Consider the following 12,483-nt stretch of genomic DNA (forward strand, 5'->3'; position numbering starts at 1 on the left):
CCTGGTAAAAAAGAAGGTAACGTTGTATTAATTTGTCGCTTTTAAAGGAGGGTCCTTTACAAAGCTGCGTAATTTATAGCTAACAACAATCAATGTAAGCAGCTACAAATGAACGGACCCTCAATCAACGACATGACCTTTCTGCCATTCATAACCACCAACTTTTTATACCGGATAATGGGCTTGAAGAGCACATATGTAATATAAAATGGACGCATTCAGATGCGTTTGCAATATCTTGATGCTTCCTAAACAGCATTTACAGTCATTCAAAGACATGTAAAAGTAAATGTTAGAGCGCTCAAAAGCCTTATATATATTGGGAGACATATTGCCTGCTTAAAAATTTCTACAACCTCCCCAAGAGGATAATAATGACGTTAACCAGCAAATCATCAAATGTTTCGACCGCTTCGTTCAGGTTGTTTCTTTTGAAGAAAACACTAGCGTCACAATAGGCGACTAGCGCTCTTCAGGGCTCCGTCGAGTTTACCATACTGTTTTTAAGCTTCGGCACGAATGGTCAGGAACTACTCTTTGCAACGGCGTAAAGCAAGGAAGCCTGGTAATATATTTACTGACATATCTATTTCTACACACTGACCGCTTGTTAATTGTACTACTTGCAGTCAATGAACCTAATCAACTGTATGTTCTGCATCGTGGATAACATGAAGAAAGACCTCAATTGAAAGTCTGTAAAAGAAGTGAGAATACCTCTTCCTTTTAAACGAGAGTACATCAAAGCGTATATAGCATGAACGCCGGAGCACCATATTAAGCGATCGCAATCCAGGGAATAATGAGTGCGTAGATATACGGTCGCAACCATCGGCTGCTGCCTTTTATTAAGCATTCAGTTTTGTTCTACAATTTGAGAGAACAGACAACTTCGTGTATTTGGAACGAGAAGAGTTTATTCAACAACTTTGGTAATATGTTTTATATAGTAGAGCTCTTGACAATTGTCTAATTGCAATACTTCCATTAACTACAGGATGTATCAACAACGAGCAGTTTGCACTGCTTTAACTTTCAAAAATTTTATTCATCCAAGCCCCAAGAAGTGTAAAAAGGAGGCGGTTCTAAAAGAGAATGCAGTGCAAAGTCTAACAGGAGAATCAAACATCGTAGAATTGAAATGTCCTGATAGAATGCACATCACCAGCCCTCGTCATCTAGTTTGACAGCGCTATTACCCAATCGCAATAACAAAGTGTCCGTCCGATTTGCTAGCTCCGCAAAAGGAGCTTGCCACACCTTCGCCACCGTATACATAACAAATCAGCAACCTATAAAAAAGTGGGTCGAGCGAACTTTCAACAGAATACTCCATGGGTCGAACAGAATCCACTTTATCACTTGTAGATATCTGGTCCGCCAGGGCAAATGATGCGAGTCCTTGGCAATTTAGCAGTTACTGCTTCCCAGATCGCACACGAGCACTCATCCGTCGTTCTTAATCGTCGTTGGCATTCTGTCTTTCTTCCTTGTCATTTCTAATTGAGTTGTTCAGTCGCATCTTTTTTTTTTCTTGCGTACTCATTGAACAAGTTGGCATTCGAAACGTACCTGTCTTTGACGCGGAGGCTGGGTGCGTGCACTGACACTTCTTCCCAAAACAAGCGGCGACAGTATCGGAGGGCACATCGGCATGGTGAAACATATATATAGCGTATCATAGGGTGATACATGCCGATCACTGCTGCCAACATATTTGACTTCTTGACGACGACAATCACTTACACATCTCCTTCCCCTTCCCTTTGCTTTTGTGCCAAGTTGCGTCATATGATATAAGCGGTCCATAAAATGAGCCAACCAGAGCCTTACAAATGAGAGCCAATCAAAATGATGGATTTCATTGAAGACCCGAGCGTGACGGCAAAAAATTGTCTGAATAAGAATACCAAAAAACCCCCCATCCCTCCCATTTTTTTTTCTTCTTCAGTTCCATTTACACAAACTTTATGAAGCGCAAAGTGTTGTGTGAATCCTTGACTTGGAAAGCTATCCGCCGAGTCGAGGTGGATGTTTTAACCCGAAAGATGCTTCAACGGTAGCAAGGTTGTTGGAAGCATGCCCTAGGGCTGCATCAACGTAATACAACAACCTTGAAGTATCTTTGTGCTTAGTTGACGTTGTGGGCACACACGGCACGGGCGCCACTAGTGAATGGCGAAGGTCTCTCATTGCGTAGCGACCATTCACTACCTGCGTCTTCGATCAGGTTTTGTTGTCTTCCTGGAAAAAAGAGACAGCAGGAGTTTTTCCCCTCTTTTTCTATTGGAACTTCCTAGAAAAGAGGGTTTCTCTTTAAAATACAATAAGAAAATGACAAAAAGATAATAATCAACAAGAGAAGCTTTCTATGTTTGATTATTTTTATAACGAAAAGTTAATCTTTCGTTGGGTAATGACTTTCCAATTCACAAAGAAAGATCTCTCGCTTACTGATCGACCTTGTGAAGAAGTACTTTTGAACTTTGTTTGTGAAATGTACTATTTGAGATTTAGGATCTCTTTCAAGTGCATATAAAGCGGTGGCAACTCTTTGACACCGTGCTCTCTACGCACGGACTCTGCTATTGTTCTTGAAAGAAAGAAAAGAGGTTGCGTCCGTGTTTTTCTTTTCTGTGATGCAAGATCCGTTTGAAACAAATGACCACCAACGGCAGCAATTGAGACACGCTTGACTTCAAGCTTGACTGACTGCTGCGGATTCGCATTGTCAAAGCTTGGTTTAAAAAGGGCTTATACGATATTTTATAACGCAAGTAGGATGCCTTTTTTCCCGCTATTCTCCGGTTTCAAAAAGTACCACTTTCCTCTTGACCATTCGTTTTTCGTAAACGGATTCCACCTTGTCAATGGCGTTTGAGCTTGCTTTACTTCTCCCTCGCGCTTACAGGCGAAGAATGACCCTTTTATCATTTTAGTTATCATCCTCGCATTATCTCTGTCGCGTAACCTCCATGAATAATTTAATGTGGCACGTCATGCTATACACATATACACATATACAATGCAGATTGCCAATTGCATCAGTCAGCTTATTTTTCGTGGTAAGAGTTGGCGTGGCACGAGGTATTAAAGAATGTATGAGTAAACGATGCAATAATATTATTATACGCGTGATGAATGGGGAATAGTATGAGCAGCCGAAGATGCAGAAAACCAGACCGGATCTCCCGTTTTGCTTCACAGGCAGTGTAAGCAGAAGATGGAATTTCTTTTCTCTTCATGCACGTAGTACGACATCTAATGCCTCGATAAGAAAGATAAACTTTGAAAGGAGCATTGTGTATACTTCTGTTATACCTTATCTAAGAATGTGATACGTGACACAACAACAGATGTACTACTAGTTCGATGAACGGATAAATAGTTCAAGCAGTGATAGACAAAAAGACGTTACATATGTATAATATATAATATATATAGTGTGCTAGAAAGGGAATAATACCATCAACAGATGTATAGAAGCAAAAGAAAGAATGAAAAAGATAACAACGGTGGTGAAAGAAAAGAAAAGACAAGGGAGTGGGGGGCTTGAAGGAGAGAGATAACGCTTGATAATGGGGGTTTAGATGAGTGTAGTATGTATATATAATGACTTGCTGCTTTTCATGGCAGCAGCTTTGCGATGTTGAGGAGATCGTGTGTGTATGTTGAGTATGTGGGAGAGAAGAAGAGGGTTGGGATGGAATGTATACGAGAGAAAACAAATTAAAACAAATTAAAACAATTCTTGCAAATCTTTGAGGGTGACAACACCTCTATAAGCACCGCGTTTATCTTTGCCATCAATGACCGGCAGCAATGGCAACCCCTTTCCTTGCGGTTTCTTGTCGACCATGATGCGTAATGCCTCCGTAGCCAACTCATCTGCCGAGCAAACAACAGGCTCAGGCGTCATGATGTCGCACGCACGGATGTCAAACACAGATTCTCTTGCTGCGGTTTTGAGGATCCGATGGATGTTGCTGTGGGTAATCACACCAATCACTTGGCCAGTCTCTGTTGGCGGGATGGCACTGTTTCCTTCCTCGTCTTCCTCGCTAGTCGAGGCAATCGTTGTGGCATCATCCGAAGCAACCGATGACGGTGGCGATAGTTCTTGTTCGATATCTTCGTTAATAGTGTTATTACCAGCCAAAGAGCCTGGGATATTGCGCAACACGACCACACCTCCTCCCTTGGGATGTCTGGTCATTTCCATAATCACGACGTCCAACGATGCGTTGGCTGGCACAGTCGCGACCTTTTGTGCGGGAACCATACATTCCTTGACCTTGAGCAACAATCGACGACCCAACGATCCACCGGGATGATTCAACGCAAACCCATGTGTCGTAAACTTGCGTTGTTTGGCCAAAGTCAACGCGATCGCATCGCCCAAAGCCAAAGCGAGGGTGGTCGAGCTCGTTGGTGCTGGTATTTCCGACGCTTCGCGATGAACATAACCATCGATCCAAGCTGCCGAGATTTTGGCGAGTTGCGACTTGGCGTTACCACCCAGACCAATGATAGGCACGCCACGATGGTTCAAACTGGGAACAATGCGCATCAATTCCTCGGTATTGCCAGAATACGATAGAGCTAACACAACGTCCTTTTCGTTGACAGCGCCGAGATCGCCGTGCATGGCCTCGACAGGGTGTAAAAACGTGGCTGCAGTACCGGTCGACAGCATGGTCGCAACAATCTTTTCGCTAATCTTGCCGGATTTGCCGACACCTGTCACGACAATTTTGCCGCCGCATTCGAGACAGGTGAGCATCAAGTCGATCGCTTTTTGGTAGCCTTGGCGAGCCGTGTCGTTGCAATAGAGTCGTTGTGCGCAATCGTTCAGCACACGTGCCTCGTCCATGAGCACATTGGCAGAATCGCGGATAACATTGTGAGGCGTTGTGAGGATAATGGTAACCTACGTCACATGGACAGATTTCATGAAATAAGTTTAAAAGAAGAAGAAAAGAAAGAGGAGAAGAAGGTGGCAGATAAGAGATACAACCCGCCGTGGAAAAATTTATCTACTCGGTACATCTCTATCGGCAAGTCTTACGCAAAAAAAATCTCTATCGGCAAGTAAACTCTCCCTTCGGGAAGGTATAATCCGATTACCGATCTTTTTTTTAATTACCTCATGAAAAAAGAGTGGGGGGTTTACCGGTTTTGGCGAGGCGGTACGGCGGTAGGCAGGGGATGAGTTGGAAAACATGATAAGGCCTGCCTTTTGTTCGATGCTTGCGCTATTTATAAAGAATTTTGGATTATCTCGTTTAAATCCTTCCGTTTCAAGTCGATTGATAATCAGATCGGCTCGTCATTTAAAGCGTTGTTTAGAACAACAACAGATGGAAAGATACATAGAATACACAGAGAAGATGCACGATGCACCCTTGATCAGCCTTTCCCGAAAAAAAAGTAGGAGAAAGGGGGAATGCACACCTGATCTGATAAACACGCAGGCTGTTGCAGTTGCAGGATCGACAACAGCCGCCATTACTGCTTCCTAGAATACAGAATAACCATGGCAACTCAAGCCGGATACCGTCTTCTGATCACCATGGCGAATTCAGCAAGAACAATTGCACAGTGGAGTTCGAAGGGCTTGTGTAACCGACACACTTGAACGATGCGGCATTGGTGGAATGATAAGAATAATAATTAATGGATTGTGTTGGTGTGCTTGTATAAATGTGTGCGTGTACGTGTGTAAAAACAATATATACGATTGCTTTATATGGTATATATATAAAGGAAAAAAGTAAAAGAAATATAAAAGTAAGAGATTTCGGGTTGCTTGTTGGTGTATACAAAGAGAAAAATAGCTTTTCAAAAGAAATGCGTTGCAGTGATATTATTTGATCGATAGAGCTAAGATGTGTGCACAGCAAAATAGGTTAGTATTCGTTTCCAGAATCAATCACACCTTAGCAAGCCATAAGAGAACTGTATGTGGACAGAGTCACTTACTGTAATTGAGCCATCGTCACCGCTTGCCCCCATGACCATCAGATTAGGATGGAATGTAAGTGCCCTGGTGAACGCGTTTCGCTGCCCCAAAAAGCCAGACGAGGGTCGGATCGTAGATAGACGATTGCCATTTACGTTCCATACCTTGATGATATGGTCATCTCCAGCACTAGAAATGTCGTCTTACTTTAAGTGACTTGCTTCTTTCTTCCTACCTATCTGTTCAGTACTCCCTTAGTCAAGACTTATTACCTCGCAACGACCGGGCTATGGTCGTGGACAGCCAACGCAGTCATATCTGCATGCGTATGTGCCTCGATTGTTCGAAGCGACGATGTTTCCCGGATATCCCAAATCTTGATGTCGCCACCGAAACATCCCGAAATCAATTCTCGATTACCATCGCGTTGAAGATGTACACCAGTGATCCATGCTTTGTGTTCATCCCATCGTTGTACCATTCTATATTATCGCATGGATAAATAACATATAAAGATTAAGTTTGAGAACTTATCGTGAGAAAGTATTTGATAACAACAACGCAAGACTTACGCAGATGTGGGCCTCATGCGACGATCGTACACACCAACAAGGCCATCTCCGAATCCTGCAACAATAATGTCTCCACGCGTCTGATCGCTTGTTATGCTCGTCACACAGCCTGTAGACTGTGTCGCGATATCCTGTTTTGTAGGTTGTGAATTAATGAATATCCCATTTCGCAACCTTTTGAATCCATTCTTATTTTCCAATGAAGAGATATTAAAAGAAAACTTACCATGACCGATATCTCTTGATGTGCATCCCATACTTTAATCACGCGTGCATCACCGCCAGTAAATAGGAGACCACGTTCCTGATGCCAGTCGCATACTAGCCCGCTTTGGCGCATATTACTCTTTTCCATGTCCTTGAGTGCCCGCCATGGACTGACAAGCTGGGCGTCCTCCTGATCAGCGCCATCATAATTTTTCCATAATCGGATGGCACCATCATCTAATATACATAGTCATGATGTAGATTAATATTTTTTTGTGTGGTTAAAGTCAAATTAATATATACGTGTATGTTTCACTGAGAGCATATCCCACCCTTATTGCTCCTGTTTTGTCGTCCTCGCAAGAAATGATAATGATAATGTATATACCTGATGCAGTAAGCAGGATAGCCACATCATCTTCATTAATGAACTTCATATCCGTAATTTGACTATGCGATGGGTTACGGTTATCGATGACGCTGAGTGGCGTAGATGTTTTCCAATCCCAGACCCTACATAATTTTACAAATTTATACAAATTTGCATTTTTTTAGAGAATTTCACTCAATTAGGACGGGCACAAGGACAACAAAATAAGAAAAATCCGTACTTACACAAGGTAATTGTATGCATCAGCTGCTACTAGATGAGGTTCGTATTGATGGAAGAGTAACCTTGTTGCTTCCGTTTCATTGTGTATCGATACAATCTGTTCGTCCCAACGACTGGTTCCTAACCACATCAAAAAGTAAACGTATCATTGCGAGTTAGTGATAAAGATTAAATCCACAAAGAAAGTAAGAGCCTCAAATAAGTTCTTACCAGCCAAGCCTTTGGTTGAGTGAGACTCTAATGCTATCTTTTCGTTTCGGGCTCTTCGCCATTTGCGTTGTGTATAAACTACACTTCCAGGTTCCTCAGCTTCGGTAGCCTATACAGAAAATAGAAAGAGATGGTGATGATGTGTTACATCTTTTATATTGCGTCATGTACATGTATTATATTTTACTTACGCATATGTAATTCTTCATCAGTAAGTTGTATTAAGCGCGCAACAACCGAGCCATCTCATCTCCTCCGCTTACGACTGTATTCTCATTTGTAAGCAACCACAGAAATGGCGGCGTAAAACAAAGGTATATGTTTCTTCCAGGTACGAGAACACTCTTGTTAATAGACCGCATAGATTCATAGAGCTGCGAAATTACAAGAAAAACTCTTGAAGGATGATGATCGAGAAGAAGGAGAAATGGCAGTCGCTATCCGGATCTTTTTTCCAACAACATGTTCGTTCGTCTCAAATCGCGGCGCATTTTAATGTACTGATATTGAACAAATCCTGGAAAGTTGAAGGCTGAAGACTAAATATATAGAAGCGCAAACGTGTATGCTCCAGAAAAATTTGAACGCTCCCCGAGAGACGTAAGGTGGTTGGGAGAATTGCTTAGATCCTGATCGTTTGTCGGATCACGGTCTTGCTTGGATCTTTTACTTTTGTTCTTGATGATCAAAGTAACGCAATGATCACCATGATGGCAAACAAGCGTTGTAGTTGATGCGTGTGAGTCGACCTAGTTTCGCGTTTTAATCTTCTCCAATGTGGGATATTCCAATAATCTTCTTTTGCAACGAAATCCATTTTAATGCCTTGTATCGTTCTATAACGTTTGAGGATTGTTTTCTTCGGCAGTGTAAGTTCATACAATTGCGCCTTTGCGGACATGTTGCCCAATACACTACAACGGATCTTAGATAGCAAGTACATATCATACTTCTTATTATATGTATTCATTTTTCCCAAGAAGTAAGAGTCGTGAGCCTAGTATCTCATTAACATCGCCGGTGTATGAACAAACAAGCTCGTCACTGACAAAGCCCGTTTTTCTTGCTTCTTTCTTGATGCCAGCACACTGCGCCAGAGCGGGATGCTTTTGTAACATGATGGCTAAATCTGGGTAGCATCAGGCCTAAGTAAGTTGTGCGCCACAAGTGCTATACTCCTCCTACTGCATGAGGCTTAACCGCTTCTTCCTTTTGTTAGACATGGTGCCCAGCTACCCTTCCTATGTTTCCGGACCTTTTAATATGAAATAAGCTTCATTACATGACCCTGGACATCGCTTGTTTTCTTACTGCTGTTATTGCTTACTCCTAGCTTCAAAAAAGCTCCAGTTAATATCGTCACCGACGTTTGAAAATCACTTTTCTCGATCAGGACCATGATCAGTGCTACTTTCTAAAGAGCTCTTTTCCTTAGCCCTGAATTTAATGATGAAGAAAAAAGGATCATTATTGTAGACTTTTAAGCACAGCGCGTAATCAGAACGCTTTTTGTGTTTATTATGTGTCGTGGCTATAAATATGGAATGCTATAACAACGAAATATATCTGGTATCCGACCCAAAAAAATGCTTTAGTACGATGTGGACTGTCTCTCGACATTACTACCACTGATACACGTACAGTATACTACTTATACTCATAGATATTTTGGATGTGTAATGTACCATCACTGCTTATGATTACACCAAGTCGTCCCCAACAAGTTATACTTGCTTTTTATCTACAGAAGCTTTCACCGGGCCAAATTTGTAAAGAGGCTTTCATCTTGTACATTTTGAAGCAAAAGCCACTCATTTTATCCACCATGATCATTGGCTGTACTACTTCATTCAACTGCCTCAATATCCCATCCGGCAAGTCATTACCCAAGAAGATCCCCAGAAATGTGGTGACGACCGTGTCAAAGCTTTTGTTTACGAATTAGGCTACCCACCAAGCGGCGAAGTCTCGAGTATTATATATCTTATATAAAGCTAACTTTGTGAGCAACTTACTAACTTGAATTTGACATGCAATCTAATGAGTCACTTCAAATTTCTAAGCTTGCTCGACGCTCGTTCTATATACATGCTAGCGATAGTATCAGTAATAGTAGAGGAAAATCATGACAATATCAAGGAAAAAACCAATCGGATCTATACGTTTGGTTGCATCCGAGAATGACAGCAGCGTGGGCACACTGTCAGTCGATTAGCAGCTCTCTCACAAACTCGATACAATGGCGTTCGTCGCAAATCAGTGAAGACACTCGAAAACATCGTTTTTATAAATCACTAGGCAAAGCTGTAGAAGATTCTACTTTCTATATACTTGTTATAGGTCGTCATCAGCAGCTTCGGAAGAGGGAACTTTAACAGGTGTAATACATGATATTGTATTGTATGATACGTGCATTAATTTCAGGCTCGCAATCAAAAACCATTGTGCCTACGTTTCTTTATGATACACTTCACAAAACTCATGACTGCAATCTTCCATTGAACGGTGAGAAGCATCACAAGGATATAAAGACTGGTGAAATATGCCAAAACAAAAAAGAAGGGCCTACATCATAGAAATATTGTTAAAAAATGAAATTTGGTTCGTGTTATTTGGATCGACAAGTTATTGTTGATGACGCTGTTGCTGCATTTTGTTGGCAAGGTATCATATATGCAGGGAGATACAAATAAAAGGAGCGAAGGTAGATGTAGAATAACCTTGTCGCACAAGCGTTGCGTTTTCTTTTTTTGCTCTTTTAACAACTACCTACGGCTAATATTCACACTTCTATATATATTATCAATTATTAAAATTACAAACTCAATCCATCACCATCACGAGTGCTACTATTAGAGCTGCTGCAACTACTGCAACAATAATGCATTTATTTACCGCTGGGCTATTCCTGTTATTTGGTCTATCCTTCTAATAAATAGTCCAGCCACGACAGACATTACTGCGGCTCAAGAACATGTTAAGCAATAAGAAGGCCCGCCAATTCAAATGACCATGAAAGGACCACCTAGCATCGTAATTCCAACCATGTCGATGACATGAAGAAGAAGCTGTAGTGCTGCATCATCTGCTGTTATGCAAAAGAATATTATCTTAGGTGGTTGGCTTTGAGCATGCGCACATCTTAGAACAGAGCCATTTTTTTTATCATTTTTTTCCCTTCTTCTACTTACCTTATACCATAGCACTCTCCTAAACCTTGTAGCACAAAGATACAAGATATACCAACTTGAATCAGAATATCAATCATCGTCGACTTGCTCTCTTCTTTAAGTCACCTGTTTAAACTTGTGTGCGAATAGTGCGCCTCAGTAAATGACGCTAGCTGAAAAGGATTATGCATAACCTGTAGAAATATATGCTCTACATATCCTTTTGAACTTAATAGATGGAAAAGCATGCTTTTTAGGACCGCTTGTAGCCTAAATAGCAAGGAAAAACTTAATTGTACCGTTCAGACTATTGCAAATAAACTCTGCAAGACAGTAGCTTTTTTTTCTGGTGATGTGGTAAGTTGCTCACGTGGAAAGATAAATTCACGAGCAACATGCACCATTATGCAAAGAAAAAAACGATGTCTAAGCTGCGACTCTCTTTACCACGATCCATGAGTGACCGTGTTGTTACGATTCTTGTGCAAAATGTATCAAACACCCCATGTTATTGGTATAAATCTGCTAAATATGTAAATTACGGATACGGATGGCGTATGTAACAGTACCTTTTTTCTTATGCCCTGCTACTCGCAGGATACGAATGTATGTATTCTTAAAAACTGTTCCACTTTTTCGTTACATTTCTCCAGATTTGGAGTTATATGAAAGCGAAGATCGTCAACATTCCCAAAATGTCCTTTAAAGTATTCACATACAAAATTTGTACCTGCTTCTCTCCTACTAGTATAAGTTGTGAAGAAGCAGTATCGCTCGTTATTTATTTAGGCATATGAACTGAACGGAGAAAAGTGTACAGTGATGATACCTATGATATTACTTCGTCATCATGCACCATCTAGTCACCTTTCACATACTGTTGAATAATGCTGCTACCACTAACTTGTATTTAAACAGTTTAAACAGTTAATCTTGCGAAAAAGCTAAAGGATGACCAAATATTTTCCGTCATAAATAACTCATATTGAGGTAAATATTCTGATCACAGGGTCGAAGGAAGACAAAACTTTTTTCAGATAGGCATTTTCTTGTAGAGCCATCCACAACTGAATGATCCCATTCTCATGCTCAAGTGTGCTACTATGTAGCTTATCCTATACTTTGTACAACCCTAAGATACAAAGAAATAGATACAGTACCGTCGCCTAATATCTAATTCTTTTGCTTTCGATCCATCTTTCTTCGATTCGATCTTTGGAGAAAGGATGACGAGATAGAGAAACCCTTGTAAAATCAACTATTGCGCAGGTATTGAAAAGCTGTTAAAGTTCAGTAAGCCGCAATCGACAAAAGAAGCCGGTTACCAATATAGACAACAACTTCCTCCGTTGAAAAAGTGGGATATCTTGTCCCACATGCCAAGAATTCCATTCGGAGACAATTCCGGTTCACGAGCCACAGGAAGTCCACCAATGGGAATGTGTCACCAAAGAAGATGCATCGGCGTAATCAAGCTCCAAGAAGTCTAAAAGACGTGTCATAACTTGTAGTTACTACTAGTCATACTATCCTTGCTCGTTAATAAAAAATCAGTAAGCTTTTACGTTAGCTGCTGATGCACCCTATGGAAGGATGTTTTGTCTAGACAAGGTGCATCAGTAGATCAGTTTTCCCTTAACCGTTTGTCGCCATGATGACACGGAAGAGGAGGGAAAGGCGAACGGATGACCAGCACAGTGATCGGCCCGACCAAAACACCAGGGTCTTCTGTACTGTCTTTTTTTGTTT

The 12,483-nt window shown here is 41.2% G+C and overlaps 2 protein-coding genes across 2 annotated transcripts; both read right to left on the reverse strand.

Moving 5' to 3' along the window:
• Positions 1 to 3,739: 3,739 nt before the first annotated feature.
• BDB00DRAFT_882861 (uncharacterized protein) lies at positions 3,740 to 4,696 on the reverse strand (the record flags this gene model as incomplete). The annotated part of the gene is made up of 1 exon (XM_053128185.1): positions 3,740 to 4,696. One exon carries the CDS (start codon positions 4,694 to 4,696, stop codon positions 3,740 to 3,742), a length of 957 nt encoding a protein of 318 aa, XP_052980430.1.
• A 1,232-nt stretch (positions 4,697 to 5,928) lies between these two features.
• On the reverse strand, positions 5,929 to 6,889 carry BDB00DRAFT_882862 (WD40-repeat-containing domain protein; the record flags this gene model as incomplete). The annotated part of the gene is made up of 4 exons (XM_053128186.1): positions 5,929 to 6,151; positions 6,235 to 6,444; positions 6,535 to 6,665; positions 6,761 to 6,889. The coding sequence occupies 4 exons, from the start codon at positions 6,887 to 6,889 to the stop codon at positions 5,929 to 5,931; spliced, it is 693 nt and encodes a 230-aa protein (XP_052980431.1).
• Between the last annotated feature and the right edge of the window lie 5,594 nt (positions 6,890 to 12,483).

Source organism: Zychaea mexicana, assembly GCF_025766255.1.
Source record: "Zychaea mexicana strain RSA 1403 chromosome Unknown BDB00scaffold_30, whole genome shotgun sequence".
Lineage (NCBI taxonomy): Eukaryota > Fungi > Mucoromycota > Mucoromycetes > Mucorales > Lichtheimiaceae > Zychaea > Zychaea mexicana.